The sequence below is a fragment of the Melopsittacus undulatus genome, chromosome 9, assembly GCF_012275295.1.
Source record: "Melopsittacus undulatus isolate bMelUnd1 chromosome 9, bMelUnd1.mat.Z, whole genome shotgun sequence".
NCBI classification, from domain to species: Eukaryota; Metazoa; Chordata; class Aves; order Psittaciformes; family Psittaculidae; genus Melopsittacus; species Melopsittacus undulatus.
The window spans coordinates 2,343,243-2,370,353 of record NC_047535.1 but is presented as its reverse complement, the minus strand read 5'-3'; the positions used below and the strand labels follow the sequence as shown (position 1 = coordinate 2,370,353).

At 42.3% G+C, this 27,111-nt stretch overlaps 1 protein-coding gene across 1 annotated transcript in view; it reads right to left on the bottom strand.

The window, feature by feature from the left end:
* MEGF11 (multiple EGF like domains 11) overlaps positions 1-27,111 on the bottom strand; it is a 202,619-nt gene that overhangs the window by 87,847 nt on the left and 87,661 nt on the right. Inside the window, exons 6-8 of the mRNA XM_013128970.3 lie at positions 9,231-9,477; positions 7,509-7,629; positions 2,505-2,641 (exon numbers count right to left, since the gene is read on the bottom strand). Of these exons, the coding sequence (XP_012984424.2) occupies positions 2,505-2,641; positions 7,509-7,629; positions 9,231-9,477 (505 nt within the window). The remainder of the gene's footprint in view (positions 1-2,504; positions 2,642-7,508; positions 7,630-9,230; positions 9,478-27,111) is intronic.

Here is a 27,111-nt window from a genome sequence, read left to right as displayed (position 1 = left end):
TTTCCTCACACAATAATGCTGTAAAAAGCATTTTAGGCTTTTCTGTTTGTTTATTTTGAAACCATGCTACACTTACGTAGCACACACACACACTAAAAGCCATCCAAAACACACTAACCTGCAGATTGCCATCCTGTAGAGGAAAGATGCAGGTGCAAACACAACAACAACAGAATTAGTCTGCTCACAGAGTTATAACAAACGTGCTATTTGTTCTGTGAGCTTTAGTTTCAACAGCAATATAGAAAACAAAGTTCAAACAGTATGTTCGCTTTTCCTGTCAGCTGCTCAGCTCTCAGACACCCCATCCTCAGCTTCTCACTGCGCTTCTGCTATTATTCCTTTCCAGTTTGCAAAACATACATTTATGTGACACAGGCAGTCATTGCAGCAGAGCACAAAGCTTCCTCGAGTTATTAATAGTGTTTGCTGATTTCCTAGATACTCAGTGCAGAGCTCCTTCCTGGAAAACAGGTAGGGAACGAAGGTGGCAATTACACTTGTAAGTGTATGGACCTTTATGACCATTTTATCCCCACAGATATTTATCTAAATATATGTTCTTCTGCACAAGACAATGATCCCTAGCATTATTTAGGACTTATTATTTAGGAGCTAAAGTGTATTTACATTTTTATTGTGGTTATTCAGAATACCTGTTATTCTGAAGAAAAATTTTGCAGTGCCTTGTATAATTTAATGGAGAACACTACCTTGTTGTGCAGCAGCATTCTCCTGCTATACTTGCAATTACACTGTAACACTGCAACACTTGCAGGAGATCCAGAGCGTAAAATAGACTTTAAGCTACAACAGTGCTGACTACTCTGTCTCATTGTCCATGCTGTATGAACACCTAAGTAGGGAAAGCAATTTAGGCTTTTAAAGACCTTGTGCCCACTGCTGTCCTCACTGAAATCAAAGGGCAATGTGCCCTCAGCAAGCTGTAGTTAACAGCAAGGTAAGGGTTTGTGTGCCTGTGGAGAACAAACCATCACAGGCAACATGCTGTCCCAGCCCAAGTGAGAGGCCAGACTCCAATTGAACATAATGAGCCTAAGGTTTCCCTTCCCTACTTGAAGGCTGATTAAAGTCTGATATATAAATATGTTTTAACCTTCTGAGAACCCATTTGAAAGGTGGGAATTTCTAGGCTAATGCAGCTTCTTGCTGCTCTAGAAAAGCTTTCCAAACTGACAGTTCACTGAACTTTCTTCTGCTCTCATTCATCCCTCCACTCTCCTGTGTTTCTGCTCTTCAGCCTCTCCTTTCAGTGTCTACATTTTACTTCCCTGCTCCAGGAAGGGGTAGGTGAGCTTGCTACTTGCCACCTCCTTTCCTCCCTCCCGACATGAGTTATATTGGCAGTTGAGCAAAGAAGCTGGCTCAGCACTGGGCTGCTGCTGGGAGCTCCTGACAGCTCTCACAGTGTTGATTCACCTACAGCCAGAAATCAACCTAGGTCTGCAATAATCAAATGAGGAGACTTAGAGAGAGAGGGCCTGTGTTAACTTCCTGAGCATGGCCAGCACTTGGGATTGACATGGGGACAACTGGGGACTGTGTAAGTGTCCAGGCTGCACTATTGCTTCCTCTAGTGCAACTGTCTCCAAAAGGAGAGAAAGAGAGAGCTTTTGTTGGCAATGGCTCAAATCACTGTCTCCAGATGGAGGATGGGGGAAGAGAGACTCCCTGATGTCTTCTCCATTAAATTAATTTGAAGTAATTCATATTCCCACCATAGTCAACCACGTGCAAATCCTGATGTCACCTCAAGATCCACCTCCAATGACCACTGTCGATAAATGGAATGGAGGAACTTCCATGTTTAATGGGGAAGAGCACATCCTTCTGAGCCCTGAAGGTCAGTCTCTTTGTGTGTTATAAAGACCTGATGATTATACAATGAAGCAAGAAATAAGAAATTCCAATGAGCAGGGCTAAGCCAACATGTGCTGCAATCCTATTTTGACTTTGCTGTGTAGTCATTTTGCTGAATCCATGACACCTTTGTAAAACAATATTATCACCTCCTCTGATGGATTTATGGGTGAAGGCTCTGGTTTATAAATTCTGAGGATTTATCACCTTTTGTTGGTGCCTGAGATGGATCAGTGCTGCAGCAGCACAGAAGGGGCTGAAGGAAGCATTAAACTGCTGCCTTGCTCACTCTCAAGGATATTAATTTGTATAAATACAGTTCATTTACATATCTTGTAAACATGCAATGCTCTCTATTAAATTTATCACTGTAAATATCTAAATTAAATGTAATCCATTAAATTTTAAGTTATATTAAAAAAAAACCCTGTAAGTGAAGAGCAGTGCCAATAAAAAGTAACAACATTATCACATTTATACTGCTCGAACTGCTTCAGAAGGGTAAACCTAAGTGGAACAATGGGAACATAACATCATTTTTCAGAGAGTAAGATAGTTCTAGAAGGGGTATCAAGATTGCCAATCCATGGTTAAAAGTAACACCTTTTGGGGTTGATTTTTACCTGTCTCCTATATAGCCAGCTGTGCAGATGCATTTTCCTGTCACAGGATCACAGTGTCCTCCATTGTGGCATGGGCAGTCCTGGCTGCAGTTAATTCCAAATGTTCCAGGAGGACATGGCTGTGCACACACCAGCCCCTGGTAAGGTTGGAGAAAGAGCAATAGTTCAGTCAACATTCATAATGCAGTAAATGTTTATATGCAGCTTGGATTTTTATTGCCCCTGGTCAGAAAGCCTCGCTTCAACCAAACACGAAGGAGACCAAATACAACTGCTGGAGACGTCCCCTGCTGCTTTTCAGATCCTGCCTACTTCATCCCTTTACTCTTACCTAGCCTCATCTCTTCAAGCAGCACAGAATGGTACCAGCCTGCTACCATGTCTGAGACATGGAGAGGACAGCACAGGAACAGGAGATTGGGATAGCTGCAGAAAGCCACCAGTGATGATATAAAAGCAATTTGACTGTCCACATCAGCAGTGCAGTAGCCTTGGCCAGAAAAAGTGATTTTGCAGTGGACTATCTGCCTAATCCCCAAACACTGCCTGGATGCATCATCCAACATCCTCCCAGCCCCTAATCCCCAGCTTTGGAGCCACATCTCAGTCCCTGACCTCCTTCGACTCCACTTTTTGCTGGCCAACTCCTTCCACCAAATCCCCATCTTTAAGCTGTTTCCTCCTTCCCCTCCCTGCTTAACCACCCCTGAAAGTCAAGGAAAGACAGACTGTCACTTTTGGTTGTGCTCCCTGGCACTGCTCATAAGGAAAAGCAGTTGCTGGACAAGACTTATTCCAGCTGTTCAGCCCCAGGGTAGAGAATGCTCATCATAGGCTGCGTCTACAGAGAATTTATCTGGCAAACTCAGGTGGTTTTCCCCCAAGTATCCCATAATGTCCCTACCAAGCATCAAGGCCTTACAGGGATTTCCCTACACTTTGTTAGAAGTTGTGTGAATGTTTTTTCATGTGAACAAACACAAAATCTGAGGCTGGCACCCAGCTGAGGAACTTCAGCCAAAACAAGTCTGGCAGTGCTGTGATCTGAAGATGGGGTCCTATAATGGGAAAGGTTTGGCGACTGCAGCCAAGTGGTGCTGCTGCCAGTGCCATGCACAGTGCACAGTGTCTGAGAGAAACAGTGGGGTTCTGTCCCTGTTATTGCTTTGTTTTAATCTCTCAGAAGTCTTATTTCCCCACCCAAGCCCTAGGGGCTCTGCACTGTGAACAAGTCACGCATTAGACACAACTCACACAGAACATAAGCCAGGAACATAATAGCTGCTTTCTTGCTAAAACAGTTTGGGAAGTTTAGCAATATCAACAAGCCCAAAGTGGAGAGGCTGCTCTTCAATGTAATCACAAAAGAGATACTTCAAGCCTTTCTCAGTCAGTGATAGGTGGCTCCTGGGCTGTTAAATGGTCAGGTTGGCCTCAGATCAAGAACTTTCAGATTACAATGTTAAAAACCTGGTGTCTCTGGACTTGAGTGATACACAGCACTATAGATCTGGAAATGGAAGTGTCCGTTTATCTTGATAATAAATACTTTCTCTCTGCACGTCGTAAAAGCAACAGGATTTCTATCAACAAATGATGAGAAAGCAATACTCTGTGATGCATCCCCCCAGAGCTGTGAGAATCTTTAGGCATACTTTTTGCATTAATATGTACTAAGGGAATCCAAACCATCCCTCTCTGGAGGATCAAATGTCAGACCAATGTTTCCTGCTGCTTATACATCTAATCAGTAAAGTTCACCCCATCAGCACCTTTTTTAAAGCCCTGATCTCATCAGCTTCTGCTTTTGACATTATTTCCTGTATTATTACCATTTTGTAGCATAGAAAAGATTTTTTTTCTGCTCCATTTTCTCTCATTCCCATGTTTAAAATCCACAATGAAAGGAAGAATAGACAAAAAATACAAATTACACTTGCTTCATAAAGCCCAGAGGCAACGAGGAAGAAGTGATTGGCAGAATGCGTTGTATTAACATGACACCATGATGCAGAGCCTTGAGGATGGGATCTGGGACCCAAACAGGGTGTACTGCCAGTGACAAATGTTCTGTCATGTAAGGGAAGATCATAACTTTCCTGAGCAGGGAGAGACTCCTTCAAAAGTGCTTCTGAGAAGCATCGTAAATGCTAAATTTAACTTTTCTCCCTAGCTCCTGAGAGTGGAGAACTGAATACTGCAAATGAGAAAGATGTATAGAATTAAACCTGTAAATTGTTAATGAGGCCCTAAAGCAACCACCCGCCAACTCCCACAGCCACAAAGACCCAGAAGTGGGAAAAGCCCAACACTGGAGTGGTCTGCAAGCCACATTTTGTTGACTGGTTCACCAACATCTGCTGTGAGCCAAAATCCTCTTGGTGGAAAAACCACGGGACAGTAAAATCTCACAGGACACAGCTCCTATAACTCGTCGTGCTTCTGGGAGAAGCTGCACTGGGTGGGAGGAAGCAGGAGGAAAGAAGTATTACAAGTCATAGAAGAGCCAGGCTTTGAAGATGACAGATTCAAGGAAGAACCTGAGAACCCAGAACTTCCTCCTATTCAGCTTACTGCCTCCTCTTGCAAATCCCAAAGGCAGCCAAGCCCTGAGGGAGCTGAACTGCTGTTAATAAGCCTATCCTAGGAAAGGATAGAAGTTGCAGCTCACCCAGCAGCAATAAAATCCAAGTATAAATCCAGGGAGAATTCTTTCCTTCCAACATGATGGTATATTCAATACAACCATGCAGTCTCAAGCCTCGAAATCAGCAAGTAAAATTCCTGATGTCAAAGCAAGACTATCCATGGTGTGAAATAAAATGAATTCTGTCTAGCAAACCCATCTCGCTTGCTCATTTACAGCCCACTCATGTCTCACTTCCCAAACCATTCCCACCACCAAGAGTTAAAAATATAGCATGAAAAAAGCATTTTCTCTCTCTGTGCGTCCTGGATTACCAGCTTTTCATTAAAACCCTGGAGGGACCCTTTATAGTTAAAATCTCAACATTTACAAGCTGAATGCTTTTACTTATAATTTCAGTTTCTTTCCCCGGAATACTTGATCTCTCTCTTCAATTTTAAGTTATGCTTGTTTCAAGCATCAATTGTTAACTGTGGGGTTTCTCTGGGGACAGAGCAGCCAACAACACACTTTTCAGGAATGTCTCTCTGCGCCACTAAAATGCAGACAAGAAACTCCAAGCTGTAAGCAACAGGGCAGAAATGTGCCAGAATACATGACCATAGGTGCTGTGCAGCCCCAGTGCTGTGGCTCTTCTTTAGGGTCTGTGCTGCATCCTAAAGGACCTCTAAAAACTTCCTGCTCTCTTCTGACTTCTCACCTCTTTAGTGACTTTTAACTTAGCAAAACTAGAGAAAACTCCTGATAAAATACAGAACAGGAAGAGTACAGTAAAACAAGTCAGATCCTGAGAAATACTGGCATCAGAATCGTTGAATCCCAGACTGGTTTGGGTTGGAAGGGACCTTAAAGCTCCTCCAGTTCCAACCCCTGCCATGGGCAGGGACACCTTCCTCTAGAGCAGCTGCTCCAAGCCCCTGTGTCCAACCTGGCCTTGAACACTGCCAGGGATGGTGCAGCCACAGCTTCTCTGGGCACCCTGTGCCAGCGCCTCACCGTCAGGTGGTGATATCTTTATATTAATCACTTTATTGATCACTTGGAGGAGTAGTGCCAGAATGGACTGATCAGCCCTCAGAGATATGTGAATTGCTTCCTTCGTGCTTTAGCTCCAGTACTCTTTAGGAAAGAATCTTTTCTCTGTCTCTGAATGCCAGTGGAGGATAAGGTACCACGCTCTTACATAGAAGTTACGCCTACTTTGTCACTTGAAAGAGAACAGCATCACCACCGTCTTTGCCATGACTGGCCAAGTTAGAGACTCAAACTCTCCAGTTAAGAGATTCTCCATACACAGCTTTCATCAGAAATTATGAGCAGCAATCTGCCTCTCACATATTCCTGCCTGACAGCCACCAGAATCTCATGGTTGGTACTTTCAAGCTGAAAGTAGTTTTGTGATCAAATGGAGGCAGCATTTGCTCTACTAATCTACTAGAAGAACATGAACATCTCTCTCTGCTTTGAAATGTTTCTACATATGCAAGGCCACATCAGAAGCCACGGCTGTATGATGATCTTCAGGGTCTTCCACATATTAAAATACAAATCACAGCATTTGTATGCATTAAAATCCAGCAAGATTGCCAAGAGACTAATTGTCAGATACAGGAAATATGCCAGGAAATGTAGTACAGCTAAATGGTGTGTGTGGGCCTGTGAGACTTGGCAACCCCCAAGAGAGTTAATTATTACATTATTGATAAAGTTGAGGACTTTTAAAATGTTTGGCCTTGCTTTCTTGACACAAAGGATTAAAGGTTAGGACAATTTGCTCTCTGCAGTACAATGCCTGATGCAAGCAAATCTATTGCAATCAATGGGAGTTATGCCTGAGTAAGGACAGGACACTGAAGCAGTCTCTGGTGCTGTGCATAGTGCTGCTTTCACAACTGCCCAAGCCACTGAATTCCCCTTCGCTTTTCCCTCTTTCCTGAAGGGGAAACAGGACAGTGACTTCAACAGTGTCTGAGGCTGCAGGGAATATTCAAGGAACTAATTCAGAGACACATTCTCCCATGTAGAAATGTAATGAGTAGAATCATCATAGAATCACAGAATGGTTTGGGTTGGCTCATCTAGTTCCAACCACATGCCAAGGGCAAGGACATTTCCCACTAGAACAGGTTGCTCACTGCTTGGCTTACTATTTGTTTAACACTGTGATAGTAGCTACTTAGAGTGGTGGCCTGTCTATGTCAGTGCTGTGCACATGTAACAAAGGTGGTCCCAATTCCAGAATTGCTAGAACCTTGTAAGAAATACACATCACAAGTACAAAGGGAAGGCTTCTCCTGAGACAGTGAACAATGAACTTCCTATTCCTACCTCTAAATGAGTATGAACAAAGTACACACCGTCCATCCAGGAGGACAGGAGCACTCTCCAGTGATGTGGTGGCAGACTCCTCCATTCTGGCATGGGCAGCGCAACTCACACTGAGCTCCATGGCTGCCTGGGGGACAGCGCTCTTCACAGCTTTGTGGAGGGAGAAGAAACAAAGAAGAAAGAGATCATTGAAAACAACTCAGAGAACACAGTAAATGAGGAACATCCACAACACAAATCATCATGGGAGTACTTATGTATGTTATGAAACCTCAGCAAGCCTCAGCTGGCATTACAAATTATCCAAGATTTCTTTTATTTCAGCTGGATTTATTTATGTGCCATGGGTTCAGGGCAGTGTAAGGCTGACATATGTGTGTAATGTTTATGCACATAAACAGGACATAGTCACTACTGTGTTAATATTTAGTAGTGACTAAATGTTAATCATTTAGTCATTACTAAATGCATTTAAGTCACTACTAAATATGTATAAGTCATTACTAAATACATTTAGTCACTACTAAATGTTAACATTTGCAGTGTAAAACGGACTGGCAAGAATTCAGCATCATTTAAAGGCTATTTAAGCTCATTGGGTCTCTCTCAGTATTCATGGGAGGCCAGTGTAAGGTTAATCCCTGCAAAAACCAGTGTCTCCTACGTTTGTACATTGGTGCTTTCCAGTATTACTTTTTCTTATAACCCCAGATTCTGGAAGTGCAGCAGGTTCTTCCCCTAACTGACTACTCTCTGATGAAGACGTTCCTACATGTCAGGGTTGGCTCTGCATGTACTGCTGAGAACTAGCATACTAATGTCAATGGGACCACTGTAATAGTCAGCAGAGGCTTTAGCAGTGAGAGCTTCCAGGACTGAGGTCACAAGCCTATGAGGAAATCAGGTACTAAATAAAATATTCAAGAGTTCTATCACTTATTTCTGAGGGTTAATATGATCTTTATCTTTTCCCTTCCCCTTTATGCAGGTCAACAAACAATATCAGACTGCAGGAGTCACCTGTAACAGATCTCCAACCAAATTCCAAACTGAATTCTCTTTTCCCCTTAAATAATTTTGAAACCCATAATTACTTGTGAAACTCCTGAAAGCTCTCTAATGAGAACTGATGTTACCCTGGGGGCGATGTGAAACAAGGAACTATTGCTTGCTGTCCTAAAATTAATATGCAGATTTTGTGAGTCCTACTGGTAACCCTTCAGTGTGGTGGATGGGCACTCAGCTACATGATTCTTGTTAAAGTTAATAGGAGTCACACTGCTAAATCCCTGCTCACTATGCTTAAAATTTACCCCCTAGATAGTAAGCTGATATAGTTAGCAGCAGCGCTTCCTCAGTTAGATTGAAAGTCAAATAAACTGGGGATGCTAAGTCCCATTTGATATTGCATTGGACTGTTAATGACTAGAATGTCCAATTGCTTATAAAAACATAACTCTAATTTGGGTTGTATTCACATACTGAAATTACGAGCAGGTACAACTGTTGTACAAGCTGGAAGATATAATGGATTTTTAAATTCACTTTAGCACTACATTTTATTTTATTATGCAGATGGGTATAATAAGCAGCAAAAAAAAAAGAGATTGATTTAGTCTCAAATTCTGTTACCTGATTTCTAGGAAAGGAAGTGTACAACACACAGACTGTGTGAATTTTGCCATTGCATTAAAAGTGGTTAAAGTGGGGTTTAATGATGCAGAGTAGAATCCACCCATCACTGAACTTACAATACCCCGGTGTATCCGGGAGCACAGTGACATTCTCCGGTCCTGTGGTCGCAGGTGGCTCCGTTATGGCACTGGCACTCAAGCTGGCAGGCCTTGCCATAGGTGCCAGGGTCACAGAGCTCCTCACAGCGCCAGCCTCGGTACCCATCCGCACACACACAGGCCCCGGTGATGGGGTTGCACAGGGCCTCATTCTGACACTGGCAGCGGTTGCTGCAGTGGGGTCCCCAGTGGTCGCTGTCACAACCTGGAAAACACAAAGTCATTTACAGGGTGATTAGAAGAGTCCATCACAAGCATCTCATCCCAGCCCCTTGTGCTCAGCTTGGGAAGCAGGCAGAGGCTCCGTTCATACCAGGAGCTTTCTCCAGTTACCCCCCCTGCACTTGTATTACATCTAAATTTGAGGACTTCGTTTAACACCCTTATTGAATCAGGAACTAAATCTTTTAATATCCTGTTTCTTAGTGCTCTGATAGGAATGAATTTATAGAGGAATCAGATTCAGAGGATCACATCCTCACTGCAGCGTATTTAATTGCAGGCAGCATGGCCACTCAGATCTTGTAGATGGGATAACGTCATTGAATACTGTTTCTTTGCACTGTTCCCATAAGATAATAAATACGATAATCAAAAGAAGAATTTCTTTGGTGGTGTTTCTGGGAGTCTGGGGGGGTTTCTTGGAGCAAGGAGACAGTAGGGAAGACAATAACACTGGAGACGGGATTTCCTGAGGATGACCAGGCTTAGGGTGAACATGTGGAGTGTAGATGTCAGGTAGCTTCTGTGCTGATATAGTTAGCACTATACTAGCATTATACTAGTACATACAACAGTAGTATGTACATAAAACAGTACGTACTAGTGATACAGAAGGACCCCAAGCCCTACAGCCAATGACATGGGGTAAAGGTTCCCTATGGAAACCATCAATACACAGTGAGAACCCTCCACATTACAATCCTGCCTGATCCCTTCTCCTTGTACATGAACCATAGGCAGGATAAGAGAGGGAAGTCAGCATTATAGAAGCAGTCTGGTCCTGGCTTGCTATAAAACCAGCAACTGGCACCTGCAAAGAACCCATTTAAGATGTACACATACTGAACAAACAGCTCAAAGAAGCACCCAGAGGTTAAGCTTTTCTCAGTAAACTTACATGACTTTAAACTGACAGAAGGGAGATTGAGATGAGATCTTAGGAAGAAGTTCATCCCTGTGAGGGTGCTGAGGTGCTGGCACAGGGTGCCCAGAGAAGCTGTGGCTGCCCCATCCCTGGCAGTGCTCAAGGCCAGGTTGGACACAGGGGCTTGGAGCAGCTGCTCCAGTGGAAGGGGTCCCTGCCCATGGCAGGGGTTGGAGCTGGATGAGCTTTAAGGTCCCTTCCAACACAAACCAGTCTGGGATTCTATGATTTGCAGAAAAGGTCGCCCACCCACCACTCTGTAGCCTTTCAATACAGCTATGTCAAGGGTGAAGAAAATCATCATTCTAATCAGAACAGAGCTGCTGGCAAAATCCCTTCTGAAGACGCAATTACAGATCATTTTCCAGGTACAACTGGTTTTGATTATACCAACAATTCTGCTAGCATAAAATCCACTGCCGTGCAGGGCACCAGTGTCTTCACAAGCTCTCTATTTGCCAACAAGAACGCTAATCCCCAGGTGATGCTGCTTCTATGGCCTGGATCTCTGCTTCCAAACTTAGCAAGGTAAATGTAAAACCAACTTAATGCTGATGCTCTTGTCCTAGAAATTTCATAGCTCTCTGCTTCTACAGTACTTGGCTATAAACCCACACTGGGTGACTGTATCAGTTAATGTTGGCAGTATTTTTGTCCTTCTTGAGAAGCAGGTTGCTCACTGCTCACTGTGAGGATACTGAACAGCAAAGGAAGAGAGGCTTCACTCAATTTGCACTGCTGATTGCCAGTTTACAAACTTCTGTTTCTTGAGCAAGTGTTAAAGGCTAAAATAAACCCATAAGAAACCAATTCCAGGGTCTCCAAAAGGATCTTCAGGGTCTTACAGGATGCAGAGAGATGGGTTCACATCCTGCAGAAAGCAGAACACGCAGCGTATCCCTGTGCCTAATCCTGGTCCTGCCTCACACAAGATGGTTTATTGCTTTGCCTCCTCTTTCCCACAGCTGTAAACAGTGATGATAGTTCTGCACTGACACCACTGGGAGCCGAACAAACAAAATCTTGCTCTTTATAAGTCTTAAATTATTACTGAGAATCTGTGGAAAGAGATGATCCATCTTTATTTCATATAGACACTTGCTAAGGCTCTGTAAGCCTTCTGGGGCAGGGAGCAAATCTGCTGGAGCTGATGGAGTTTCCCAGCAATTTCTGTTCCAGAAACATTGATTTGTTTTCTGCAGAACTTGAACACCAAGGGATGCAGTTCTGCACCTCCACAAGGGGTACCCATCTGAGCCACAGCCCTTTGCATGGGGAACTGGAATGTGGGCATCAGACTTAACCCTGCCTGCTTCAGGGACTTGGTTCCTACCTCATCACACCTCGCTTTGAGACCTGACTGCCAGACTGTGGGCTAATACAGTTCCAAATGCAATTAATTTGTTTAAGAGGAATAAATAACACTCATTAGAACATGTGAATTATATCCTTGATCTTCTATGCCTCAGGTGAGTGCTCCACTCATCAGATTTGTCTGCTCTGTTTGTGTTCTTCGCTTTGCAAGAACGTGGAGCAAGAAAATCTTTTATAAGAAGGGAAAACCATTTCCCATCATCAGCTCAAGCATCTTATTTCACGTTTACAGTGTCTGCCCTAAACACAGCTCCTTTTATGTAAGTCAGTCTCATTTGAACTCTTATTTACTATATATATATATTTGGTCACATGCTTGTTTTCTCCCTGTACCAAGTTTCACTCCAGAGTCTAGCCAAAGGGAAGAGCAAAATGCTGAAGAAAAGAGGAGAAATTCCTCTAATTGGTTTTAAGATCATAAAAACCTGAATCTGGATAATAAAAGAAGCCTGCTGTGACCATAAAACCAGCTGGCAGTTAGACAGATTCTTCCACAGGCTTCTAAGTACAAGACATCAGTGAACACACGTTGCAACATTCAGTATGTTTAGACCAAAGTAGCTAGCCCAAATGTTTTAACTATCTGTGAAATAAAACAGCTTCACATACCAGATAGCTACTCAGAATGTGAATTTCATGGGGATTTACTAAAGAAAGGACATAAAAATGAGGATTAAAGTACATCTGAATGCTCATGGAAGAAACTGAAAATATAGAATTACAAAAAGATGGGGCTTGTACCAGGTCTCATTTACAATGCCTGATGCAGCCTTTACACTTCTTAGGCTTCTTTTTATGTTCCTAAAACTAGTAGTAGGTTTTGACTACAGTTCTCTAAATGGTTTGAAACTAGAATCTTGGTGTGTGTCTAACCAAGGTGAATATGCTGTGTACATCTAACAAAGGCGAACACAGTGTGTGTGTAACCAAGGTCAACATCCCGTTGTGCCTCTAGGGACAGGATCCTATATACACACCGACAAGTTGGTCTCTTCTAGATTTAAGTCTTTTCCTCAGATGGAAAAGGTTTTCTGCTTTCAGCTATCAGTCCAAACCCTATTCATTTCATGCAGTATTAGTTCATCTGCTGCCACTTAATTGCAAGGGGAATTGAGTATAATTCATTGGCAATGTATTAGTGTAAAATCTGTGATACTGAAATACCATCCTCACCTGGTTTTACACTGCAGCAATCTCACATGAAAATAAGATTTTTGTTGCTGAAAGTTTACCAATTCCTGTTGGCTTTCTTTTCCTGCTTTCCTTTAAGTCCCATGTTGCAGTGAGAGTCTGTGGAGCTGTATGTAAATTCTTTACCTATTTGATTTCATTGGGACATTATGAGATGCTTATATTGAGATAACTCATATACATCTGCACTGTGGTAGCCTCTGTACCTTTACAGAGGTAGACAGACACAGAGTTGATGATAAGCTAAAGACAAGTACTTCTCAAACAAGTAATTCCACTGAGCTCAACAGGACCACTCGTGTGTGAGACTACTCAAGTGTGTAACTAGCGGTGAGACAAGGGTCTAGTAGTTCCTGTTAGAAACTAACAGGAGAAAACAAAGACTTCAGCAACCAATACATACTTTTTCGATACACATCAGAGTGGTAAATCCAAGCTGGTGTGTTACAGTGATTCCTGTTTCAGAGACACAGGGCAAAGCAGCCTCAGAGCCATGGAAACTGCTGCACTTGAGGATCACTGGAATCCCTTCTGTGGCTGCAGAGAGGCTATTTTAAAATAGAACCCAGGCCTAGCCCAGTCTGGTCCTGCTCTTTTTCATAGTCCCTGTGTGCTACTATAATGGAGATAAATAATAACAGCAACACCATGTGAACAGAAAGCTGATTAAAGCTTACGCAAGTGCTACACTGTAAATGCATATGCCATTAAAAATGTCAAAATGATACAGAGACCTTAACTATACCATCAATAAGAAAAGCAACCTCAGAGTGGTGATGTCAGGGAGGTACAAATGCTCCCTTCAGACTGCATGGATGTCAATAGCAAGAGAGATGAGTCTGAAATAGCCAGTGCTCCCCTGGGAGATGCTACATTAAAGGGAGCTGCCATATTTCAGGTCACGTGTGAACATTCCCTGGCAAACATGCTAACTTCCCCACTTTTTCTCCTTCAAAAATATGACTGGAGATCAATTGCCACCAATAAAATGAATGTAACTGTAAAGGACGATGCTGGGTGCCTCAGCATAATTGCAGGTGTCTACATACACTAACATGATGGCTGAAAGATTCATCCCTCATGGAAAGCGTGCTCAAAACAGGACAGTTTTTCTTCCTCTCTGCATCCTTACCCCTACTTGGAAGCCTCAGTGAGGGCTAATTGCAGCCGGCTCTATCTACCACTATAGTAATGCATGACATCCCATTACCAGTTCTGTCCTGTGGAACGCCCAAGGAAGACACACTGGAAGTGCTGCTTCACTCCCTGCTAGAGGGTTTTACCCTCTAGGAATGGTCAGTGTGCTGTGTTCTGGGTCAACAGAGCTGCCCAGTACTGAGCACAGCAGCACAAGGCAGCCAGCAACAGGGCAAACACACAAGTCTGAACATTTAGCAGGTAAATAAAAGCTCTCCCAAGGAAGAGATGACATTTATCAAGCAACTTATCTCAACAAGAGAGAGTCAAAAGTGCTCTTCCAGTGCTTTTCCACCCCTGTGCAGATACCCTAAATATAAAGACATCTTTTGTCACAGCAGCACCAGACTGTGGTCTTAGGGTTTATGATTATGTTGTTCTGGTTAGCATAAGCCAGTTTGTGTCCGTTTTTATTGCTGTGTTCTGGGTGTTCAAAGTCAGCAGCACATCTCATACAGAAGGCACAGCTGAAAAACACTGAGCGGTTGATTTTCCCAGCCTCAGGACTCTGGATCCTCTTTGGCTGATGGGATGTTCAATGCATCCATGAATGAAAGGAACTTTTGGCAAATCTGATAATAATTTGTCAATAACCAATCCTCTGGAATGTTTCCAGATTCCTTTGAAATGCTTAAAAGAGATATTAGCCTTCAAAAATGCAAAGAGATAAAAGAGCGAACTTGGTAAATCTGGGAGGACATAGTGAAACAGTGGTTATTTTGAATTTATTTTGGAATTAAGACTATATAGCTGTACTGTAGAATAATTGTATGAATATCAGTTGAGGTGAAATGCTGCCCAAACTCTGTGTGGGGTTATTTTTCATCTAATTCAGTTTTGGAATCCAACTGGCTTTTCAATGGTTGGCCCAGCTCATGCAAAGCAGGCAAAGAAACAGCAAAAGCTACAGCACATGCTTGGATAAGAAAATGAAGCAATCAATTAGCTTTTTATTCCCTGCACTTAGTCCAATAGGAGAATTATAACCCCTGTATTGAGCTGATGTCAACTCATGGTACAAACATGACTCATTCTGGCACAGCTCAACACCTTTGGAAACAGGAGCCAAGCCTGAGATGGGTGTGAAACAAGATCTCTGAAGAGGGAATCCCCTTATGACAACAGTTCACATCACTTGGTGTTTGGCTCTGAGCAGGGCCGTGTCCCTCACGTCCTGGCACTGCAGGTTATACCAATACACTTGTAAAAGCATGGGCCAGAATACTGAAAAATCACTCCCTGATCTGCTCAATTGTAACCCCCCAAATCCCATTTATCTTACAAGATTGTTTAACCTTTGAATTTCTAACCCGTATTTATGGATGATGCTGTCCTCAAAATTACCTACATTGTCAGAAGTACCCTTCGAAGATGTTCTTAAAAATGCTTAGAGACCAACATTCTACTTCTGTGATTTCAGAATAAGCTGATTTTCTTCTTCATAACCATATCAAGACACTGACAATCTCCCATGAGACAGCATGTCTTGCTCAGGTCTTACAAACAAGAGAGGTCCTATACCTGTCAGGGCAATGAATAGGTTGGATTTCCGTAAATAAATACTTTCCTAGGGGCAACCAAGTTACCAATGGATTTTAATAAACAACCCTGCTCCAAATATAATTTAGATTACCTGAACTGTGTCACAGGCATTTAGTTGGCAGCACTGGAAAAACCCAAGGTCAGGCTGGACAGGCCTTGGAGCAGCCTGCTCTGGGTGGACATGTCCCTGCTCATTGCAGGGGGGTTGGACTAGTGACCTTTAAAGGTCCCTTGCAACCCAAACTATGCTATGATCCTATGATTGTTCATTTTCTTCTGTAAGAAGCTTTGTCCAGTCCCTGACAGGTTCTCTATTACGCAGAAATTACTGTCTCCAGTTTCAGCTTCAGGCTCACTCACTCTGTTGGTTTGAGGAATAGAGGTAAGGGAATTCTAGCTTAAATTTTAGCTTAAATCAGTAACCTGAAGCAGTAGTTCTTCCTTGTTAAAGTACATTTTTATATCCTTTTCACTGACAAGCTGGGACACCTTCCATGTATAAAGCAATAGCGTGAAATCCAGCTGAGCACTGTCCCACACCCAGGGGTGTGCTCAAGTGTTCCCTGGGAAAACCCACCTGTACTTGATTGAACCATAAAGAACGCAATTTGAAGACACTCAGAGCCACCTCTGGGTAATTCATTACCTCCATTCCTCAAAGATTCCATCTGTACTGAAAGCAATCAGCAATTAAAGGTTTCAGATGCTTAGCAGGACTTCTCTTACAATTGTTCCTAGTAGATGCCGTGGGCCACTGGCTGTTTAATCTCCATGTAGTAAGTGGTCCACAGAGATGGTGAGAGCCTTCTACTCTTAGGCCATTACCCTCATGTCAGAGGTTTGTTCTAGTCCATGCTGATGAGCTGTCTATCAGCTTGGTGATACCCTTGAAGGGATTTTTCATAGCCTTTCTTTTCTTTTTAAGGAACAACAAACCAACCAGGGACTAACACATATAAATAAGGCATCTGACTTATGAAGCCAGTGTCACAAAAAGAAGAAAATGTCAGATTGAAGGCTGGAAGAGCAGCAGTAATTCAGCACTTGAGCCTATGAACTATGATATTCTCTTTAATTATGTGAGCACAGGCTACCATTTACATGCCCTGGCATTTTCTGTCTTCTGAGCTTGTAGCTTTGCAGCCTTGAGGTTCCTAAACATGGGGCCTGATTTTCCGAGCCTAAGGACTCTGGATCCTCTTTGGCTGATGGGATTTTCAATTAATCCATGATTTAAAGGAACTTTTTGGCAAATCTTGTTGTTTCACACCCATTTCAGGCTTAGCTTCTGCACATATAAATATGTAGTTGTAAAACGACCCAACCAAGTGGCAAAAACCTGAGGTCAACCTGAGGCTGGCAGAACCTGCAGTCAATCTCCTTTTCCAAGTTTATGGAGCAGTCTTCATCAGATACAAAGGAAAAGATGGGACAGGAACATCAGCCAATTTTTCTGTAAATGGGTAGATTATTGCTCACAGGAGGAAATGAATCTAATTTTGTGTTTGTTTTGTGTTTCTTTTTTCTTAGAGACAGAAGAACAGCTTTTCATCCTTCAAGAAAGATTGTACTGATTCTCTCTGAAGTTCATTGTCTGAATCAGATAAGCAACATGTGGCTGGTTTAGGCCCTGATTTAATCTCAAATGATGATCTCATTAGTCATTGACTTTCCAACATGTGGTACCTAATTCAATCACAGCACTTCAGTTTATTTAGTATCCTCTGAGGAAACATTTTCCTTCCAAAGTAATCCTTGTTTAAAGAACATTCCTCCAGTATTCTGTAGGATGCTTAGAACCGTTACCTATAGCTGTACACTTCTATTTTGGGTAAGTGAAAACAAAATCACTGTAATTCAAAGAAAAGTTGGGTATTTGGATGTCAGCCTCGTCAAATCCTGTAATGAACTCAGTATATTTTGGAAGCAGCAAAATGGGAGGAACAACTTCTACTCCTGACAGATATCAAAGTGTTGCATTTTCAGAATTCCATCATGAGCTATTTTGACAGAGGCTTCAAAAGAAGTGAAAATTAGAACACAAAAAAAACCCTGAGAATATTTCCTATTTCTTTTTGCAGAAATTACTCTTCAGTTTAATGAGCCATTAACTCTACTGACACTCTCGATGTTACCAGGAGTTTGAAAGCATGAAATACTTCATAAGGCAGCAACAACATTCTATGCAACACGAGCATTGTCTTGGTAGAATCTGTTTAGAGAAGATGCTGCATTCTTAAAAATGTTTTTTTAGTGTCATATTAATGGGAGGCAAAGTCTGTTCTTTAATTAGAGTTTTACTGTGGTGAATTAAAAAATACATGGGCAGAGTATCAAGAGTCTAATAAAACTAAATGAAGATATGATCTTTCCTCTGTATGAAACCCAGCAGTCTTTGCTCTGGCAAAACTTGCATCAATACTTCATTATTATTGTCTAGGACAGGATTGCAATAATAAGATCTGCAAGTAACTTACTTAGAAATTCTGATTTCCAGCTGGGTAAGACATTCTCTCTATCTCTCTCAACATCTATAATGGACTTAGATGTTTTCATTGACTATCTCATTAAATCTTCCTGTAGCATGTCTGCACAAAAGTACTGTCAGTTTTGCCTTCACAATGGGGTAGAAACACATCTGGATATGCCTAAAACACTGCAAGATGGGTACAGAGGAAGGATCCAAGCACCCTTCAACAAAGAAGTGTTGGAGAGGCTGCCAGAGGGGCTCAGGAGTGGCAGCAGCATTGCTCCAAGGTGATTCAAAGAAAACCATGCAGAACTTGAGGCCTTTTCACTGGGGATTAGGAGCTGTGGATACACCACCTGTGCCTGGTGGGAAACAGTTCAAAGGCTTACAAAAAGCTATGTGCAATATCTACATAGAGCTACTTGCTATTCTAAATAGTGTATGGTCTTTAGCTGAGTGCTTAGCAAGGCAGGGTTGTGGGAGGAGGAACAAACCCTCTTTCTCTTCTCAGTACATTAACGCCTGTTGACCTTGATCCAGTTGAGAGCAGACCCATAGGGCCAGACTACAGAGGTTAGGCCAGGCTGGATGACCTTCAGTCACAGCCTCAACAACCTCCCTGCACCAGGGCAGGAGAACATTGCCTGTCACCTGAGGAATCCACCATGCTGAAAGCAATCTGATCCCCCCACTGAAGTGACCTGTGCACCTTCTGTGACTGCAGAGTGGTGTTAACTGTGTAGAATCAAGTGGGATCAACCCCTTTTGGCAAAGCTCTCCGGGAGATGTGCTCAGCTCTTTATTTTTCACAGCACATAAACTGAGCATCGGAAGGTCACCCTGCTGATGTTTTGCCAGATATGCAATATACCTTTATTTGCAGTTAAAGCACTACTTAAAGAAGAACAGCTTCTTGTCACTGAAATAGCGAGTGCTGGAGAGCAGGTTCCTTCTCATTCTCATTCACACACAGGGATGTGTCCCTTCACCTTTGGCTGTAGGTCAACATGCAAATTGACATGAGGGAAAAGACTGGCTGATCAGTGAGTAAAATGGTACTGTGAAGATAAGCAGATGGAAGAAATGCTACAGTTAGCTAGCCAGCTTCCAATTACTCCATAAAGATTCACCTTCAAGGGGACATATAAGCACATCCCATATGAGTAGCCTAACACACAGGACTGACTCATCAGTCATTTCTAAGGTGATCAATAAGCAATTTATTTTATTGCATTAATATGGAAAACCAAAGCAAACACTGTGGATTGTGGTACTTCCTTTTATTTCCAACAGTGTAGTTGTAGAGTAAAAGGAACTGCTTCTTCCCCCTCACCACAATCCTGTCCTAATATCGACTACCAGTGCACTGCTTCTCAGCCAAGTAATATCAGCTTAAAGGATGTTCTGCCCCAGTAACAGAGTGTAGGAAAAATCTCACCTTCTCTAGTGTGAATTCTGTTACCTGAGGTCTTTGAGAGAGAATTACAGCACCAGAAGGCCTGGTGGCCTTTGAAATAGGGGTGTCTTTTATACCTAAAACAGTTCAAAGGCTTAAAAAAGAGATGTGCAGGTATCCACATAAGATACTTGCAGTTCTCTTTTCTTCTAGGCATACTTGAATCTTCATACGGCTCTTTAATGTTACCTAATGTCTTCAAGATATCTTAAATATACTGCTGTCTTCCTCTTATAACCCATTAATAGTAATGTCCTTTTCAGGCACATAAAAAGAAACAGGGTTTTTTTCAGTCTTGCCCTGTGTAAGTCAGTAAAACCAAGAATATTCACTCATCGAAAGCACATCATGAGACTCAGCACAGTCTCTGCAAAAGCTTTCTTGTATTGGCCAACAGAAAATAGGAAGTCCAAAACTGTTGGGGAAGAAAACGTGAAAAGACTGAAATACCAGAATCCTCTAGTCATCCTCTTTTCATGTCACTCAGGCACTGAGGTGCTGGATGTTCTGTTAATAAAGAGGTAATCAGAGAGGTAGACAAATACAGTGTAGCTTAAATCCCATGAGTCAAAGCAGGGATGGCTCTAAGTGGGCTGGGGATAGCAGAAGACACACACCCCAGAACCAGGAGTTTTCTGCAGTCAAATCCCCATGTCCCTAAAGCAGCTCCTTATACTGCAACGCTGCTGCAGCACTTCTGCACCACTTCTTTAGGATGCTAATGCTGAGAGAGCAAAGCAGCCACAGGTCTGCTAACCTGATCCAGCAGTTTATACTCACATCACAGCCAGCAGCAAAATGAACAAGCCCTGAGTGCTGCCACTGTCTCCCTATGGTTCCCTCTGTGTAGTAGTAGGGCTCTGGCTTCATTCTGGAGAGCTAGGCAGGAAGACAAAGTCTTGCCTCATAAATTATTGAGATTAGATGTCTAAACCTTGATATTCTATTTTGACTTCTGCACATGTTCAGATGCTGTTCACTGAAGCGCAAATTAATGCCAATTTCTAAAGCAGGAGTTGCTCTAAACTGGGAAATGAAACTTTTTGTTGTGATGTTAAAAACAGACAATCCTTAAACTGGTTTACATCTTGAAAAATAGGATGATCAAAACTGTTCACCCTCCCAGGCAGTTATGGGTTTGCTGAACTGAAATGTTTTGACAAAATCCCAACCGTTGGAAGCGTGTGCTTTCGGAACAGCTTCACCCAGTGTGGATTGCTGCATCAAGCAAACCTCAGGCAGGCAGAAAACACTAAATCATCACTCCACTGGTTCTTTCCTCATTGTTTACCAACAAAGTCTTAGTGCCTCCAGTGTTATCTGTGGGTCGGCTTCCAAGAAAGCAGGAAGATGTACACAGGAGCTCAAGTTTGGTCCTTGGAGGTTCAGTCTCCGTTGGAGCAGTCCGAGGAACTGCCTATGAGAAACAGCTTTCTCTCTGGATTAATTGAATTTCTCTCTTTCTTAGTGACAACTGCCACTGAAAAGGAAAAAGCAAAACAGACATACGTGCATTCCTGGCTGGCTGGCAGCAGGGAAGCGAGCAAGATTTTGCTGCAGGAGAGCACAGCATCTGTTCATTAAGGTTTTAAATGCCAGGTTTCCTATAAGTTTCAGATCCCTACATTCTCTCAGTGGCAGCTGAGCTGTACTTCCAAAAGCCACAAAGAAAAAGAGAAGTTTTCAGACATGACCATCATCAAAACTCTCCACTGACCATGACAAGCACCGTGGAGCCACTTCTGTGGACTATAATGACACAGGCTTTCTGTCGTGGGTTAAGTTAGTGCCACACGGAAAATGACATTGATGCCACAAGCTTAGGGTTTCCTTGGCTGAGCAAGGTTCTCTGCTCACTGCAGAGTATCAGAGCAGAGCAAACACTGCAGGCACACACCAAATATTAAATAATCAATGAGAAGCAAAAGACATGAGCCCAAAGAAGACCACTATGCTTACTGGTAAACAGGAGCTACCCAGGCAAAGGTTGAATACTGCCTTGTAGACAAATACTGCCGGTGTAGATGGGGATTGTGTAGTAGATGGTGATTTAGGAATGCTGCTGACACAAATACACAGATCTGATGACACAGGAAATGAGCATCCGTTTGACTTCCCCCCACCTTTCAGAAGAATTTACTAAATATAATTCACCCTTTAAATATTGAAGGATATCTGCAGAATGTTGTTGTTTTTGAAAGGGTTCTTTCCTGACTGGATTTTCCTCATCAGGCTTAGTAATCAAGTTGTTTTATTTGGAATGGATAATTATTAGTTGAATAATTAATTATTCAGAGTACACTGCTAACTAAAATTCAAAGTATGCTGCTATAATAAAATAAAATTGACAATATGCAACCATTCGGGTTCAAAATTGTGCACTAAGATCAAAATGTGTAGGGTTTTTGCACATTTAATAGAATTGCTGCCATCATCAAAGTCCCATACAAGCACTGACTAATTCTCATGGTCCACTGATGAGCTAGAAAATATACTGTATCACCATTCTATAGAAGGGAAACTGAAACGGACAAATTACACTGAACTAAAAAGCTACTCAGAAAATAGTTGTAGCACTGAGACAGAACAGCTCCAAGTTCTAAGGTTTAAATTTATGCTATAAATACTTTATAGTGTGTTTCTTCACTACATTTATAATTCTCTGATGAATTAAACATATGAAAAATTATTCTTTTATGTGTACCGATATTAATTTAGAAAGTATTTCTCTGTTTCTCATCAATAATAGTGTTTAAAAAGTGTAAAACTGGTATAGGCAACATCACTGGTACACAAACAGAAGTGGTTTGGTGCAGGACGTGAAATGTGAACATCCCGGGGAAGATACCCAGCCATGAACGCCTGTTAACTCCCCACAAACATCAAGGAATCATGGAATGGTTTAGGTTGGAAAGGACCTCAAAGCCCATCCAGTTCCAACCCCTGCCATGGGCAGGGACCCCTTCCACTGGAGCAGCTGCTCCAAGCCCCTGTGTCCAACCTGGCCTTGAGCACTGCCAGGGATGGGGCAGCCACAGCTTCTCTGGGCACCCTGTGCCAGCGCCTCAGCACCCTCACAGGGAACAGCTTCTGCCTAAGAGCTCAGCTCAGTCTCCCCTCTGGCAGGCTAAAACCATTCCCCTTGGCCTGTCCTTACAGGCCCTTGTCCAAAGCCTCTCTCCAGATTATTTATGATCTCCAGATTTTTGCCTTCAGCTGGTTCTAGCTCGGGCAGTGATACCAAGTGACACTCAGGCCACATCTACACAGAGCTGAGCAATGTGACTGTGGCACACACAGACTTGGGCTGGCTGCAAACAAGCTTGGTCAGGCATTACAGCAGTGAAGCTTCAGCTAAGCTGTCTTTAGCAGGGGCTGGGTAAGACCCACTCGAAACCCATGTTGACAACTTTGCTTAACAGCTCTTGCTACGCTTGGCTTCAGTAGGACCAGGAATGGGGAAGGCTGGGTCAAAGTAACAGGGCTGTCTGCTGCAATCACCCCTCTGACTGCAAAGCACATTCAGACTTAGTAAATGCTTATTCAGCCTAATAAAATTCTAATTAAAGCTGGCTAAACCAGTAATCACTTCTTTAGTCAAAAGAAGGCACAGCCTGGACTGCACAGAAAAGGGGCACCTCCTGATCCAAGACTTTCCCCTCTGTGTGAAGCCCATCAGCTTGCATCAAAAAACCAGAGAGAAACCAAAGAAAACCCTTAAGTCTTTGATTTACACAAATGATATATAGCAATTCCATAAAAAGGCTTCACTTTATATGATTCTCTCTCCTGATTTTACAGGTCCCAGCTGCCCTGTTCTCTCTATAAAGGATTCTTTGGCCACAGCTTGTTTCTCTGTATTTTCTTCCATCACCATTACCACTTCTGGTGTCCTCCCTCACTCGGACTCTAACAAAACAAAACCCAAGGTAAGTCACACAACACTTGCTGCAAGATTTCCCACAGACTGTGCTGGGACCTGCTAAGCTTTGTTTCCCCATCTGAGTCACAGAATTAAGTTCAGCAAGGCAGGAGATCCAAATGGCAGCAAAGCTGCACATAGAAAACTGCACACACAGAGAGTGCTGGAGTTTCTGCAAGTATTTTTCAATTCAAGATTGTTAAATGTAAAAAGAACTGTGTTCATAGTGTACCAGAAGGACATGGCCTTATATAGAGACCTTGTGGCTAGCGAGGTTTAAAAGCTTTATTGTTCCATATCTTGCATATATGCAGACTCCGCTATTTGGCACATCCTTAATTTCTGTCAAACTAAAAGAATTCGAACATTTTCTGTCAGGGAGCTGGTGTAAATCTTGAAGAAAGCTTAAAAAAACCTTCTACCGTTGACTCATTTCACTCATTCCTAGGCAGATCTGAAAGAAGGAAGGCTTGAAAGCAACATTATGAGCCCAAGAATTATCAACTCTTGAAAGGCACACCGAAAATTACACTGGGAGATGGGTATGAAGGTAGTAGAAATTATTGGGTCTGTGCACTTAACAGATTAAGAAGGTGACTTCCCACTGAGACTTGAGAACACAGGTGCACATAATTTGAAAACTCTGCATTTTTAACCTTTTCAATTTGCTAGCAAAGCAAGGAAGTTGTTGAGAAGCTGCAGTAAACATGGGAATTCAATCAGCTTCTGCCAGCCTCTATCTCCTGACTCTCTGATCCTTTAACCCAACAGGTCAGTCGATCATGGAAAGTCTCTTTGGCAATGAGCAATAAGCACCTGAACAGAGTTGAAAGTAACAGGAACACCTTTTTAGCAGCTGCCTAATCAAATCTCTTCATTTCCTGCAATGGGGGCTGCAGCCACCAGCGCCCATGGTCATTGTTGACACCAATGTCCTCTTCTCCACTCTTCCTCCTAGGTACCTGTGTAGAAGGGCTAAAGCCAACTTCTTCATAGCAGTCTGGTATCAGTTTCTGTCCATTTTTAGATACAGGGCCCTACAACCCACAACTGATAGGTGATAATGCTTTTTGCAGAAGTTTTTACAGCATGCCAGATGTGAACACAGATTTCAAGGTGTTACTTTTACCTGCTCCTGTCAAGAGACTTCAGTTTACCTCTTAGACCCTGTGGACTGTTAAAACAATTCTAATCTCATAATGCAAATACTCTGAATTCCATTAAAATCAAAACACCACTTGACTGCCAAGCAACAAGAAGCACATTTTATGCATAAACTGCCTAATTCCACCTTCTAAGCTTCTGAAAAAAACAGTAATTGAAGCTCATCATAGCTACACCTAGAAAGATAACCTTGGAATGGATTTCTGCCTGCCCTCCAATTACAGGCAAACCACTGTTTACATCTCACTTAAGGCAATAGGACCCAGTAGTGACATAGGGCTACTATGCTGACAGCAATGCCATAGACATAACGAATAGCACAGCAAAGACTTAGAAGGCAGACACACTAATTAAAATCCTGATCCACAGCCCACTGAAATGACAGCAAAAGACACAACTTGTTTTCCAAATGTAGCCTTATAACCCAAATGATCTTCAGACTTGTTCCAGCAACACAGTCTAGCTGCCACCCACAACATATTGACAGGTTGAGTTTCAGTAAAGAAGATTTGAAACTGTCAATCCAAATCCCTGTTTTCCTTAAGTCTAAATTATCATAGTGTTTTCCTTGTGGGAGATCTTCAATATATTCCATTTGGAGCACAGCTCAGCCCAACCAGAGCTGCCAGCATCCCTCCTCACAGGCTCTGACTGCTCGACTACATTCACCTTATTTTACACTATTTACACATGTCCTGTAAAGTTCTTTATTGAGACTGAGTTTTTACAGCTTAATTTTAAGGCACTCAATAGTTGTGCTCAAAGAGATCTGAAAGCTCCATTGTCTCCATATGTTCTCAATTGCCAGTAGGTCAAAATCTACTTGCTCAGCCTGCCTGAGATACAACGGGAAGCCTTTGGAATTAGGGCTTCTAGCAACTCAGCTTCTCCTGATTCTTGTGCAAACCACTCAATCTGTCTTGGCATTTAAACTAAAGACGTTTTTATTTGCTGTTACTTTTGACTGGCCTTGGAAATGTACTTCAAGGAAATATCGTTATTGTAAAACACCCTAAAAAGCAGTTGTAGACCTAGAAAAACTATATGAATTTGATCACATTAATCTTTTTCAGTAGCACATCTGTCAATAATACTTTGATAATTTGCAGTGATCTAAATAATACAGCAGTTAAATCTGCAGAGCAGTGTGTTTTACCTTCAGAACCAAGGAATCCTTAGTGCTGTTTTCCTCTCAGCATTTCACCACTCCATTAAAGAAGAAAACACCTCCTGTTTTAATTTATAGCAATCATAATCAAATAGCTGAGGGCTTTTTTCCCACCCTCAATATTATAAGTTAGACATAGTAGAGCAGTTAAGATTTTTATTAGGTTTTGATCTTGCATTTTGTAGAGAGTGGGGGAATTATTTCTTAAGGAGATGGATTTCCAGGTTGTCAGCTCCTTACTGCACACTAACAGGGAAAGGTGTTCCTGAGAAAAATAAGCAGATTAGAAATATAATAACAAAGGTGCCAGAGCTTACACAAATAAAGTCCATTACAATTCACAATGGGCTAATGAAAAGCCATTGTGCAACACTACAAAAGTACGCTGTGACATCAGGAGCTACCAAAGAGCCTGCTGGCAGAAATCAATGGCAAAGCTTCTCTCCAGGGAATACTTGCACATTCTGCTCCTAAATCTCACTGCTGTGTACAGGTTTTTGAGCAAAGCTCAAAGCCATTCATCTGGTACGGCTGGTCCTCAAAGTCTGCCATTCATAAGTCAGCATCTACAGAAACCAAAAAGAAATGCCCAACATATCCCAGAAATAAGCAGAGACATGGTTTCTGTTGGTAGGCACAGACTGGCTAAGGACCACATAGGGCAGCTGTCTCAGATCACTTCATTCTTACGAAGTTATCTTGTTAAGACTGATTCTTACCAACCAATGCACCAGTAAGTTCTTTCCACATTCCAGATTTTATCTTATTAGTGACCAACTCATTTTAGTAATCAAATCATCACAAGTTTGATAAAACTATAAACTGGTTTACCACCAATAAGCAGTTAAAGTACATTATATGGTACAGCACCACCAGTCACACATCTTCCCTAACCAGCCATTCTTTTTGCCTTCATGTCTTTCTTAGGTGTGAAAGCTCAGAGCAAATATGTGGCTGCAGGCTGAGCAAACCCCAGGAGTATGGAAACCCAAAGCATTCCTGCACTTTGATGCTGCTCTCCTCTACTGACCATGTGCAAGTAGAACTGGAGGAGAAAACATGGGATGGAAAGTGTTAGACAGAGAAAAGAAAATCACTGAGAGTAGGAGCAAAGGAGAAATGTATGTTAGGAAAGAAAGCTGAGGGGAATAGGTTTAAAGAAAGAAAATAAACCCCACACAAAATCCAGACAAACCAGGGAGAAAACC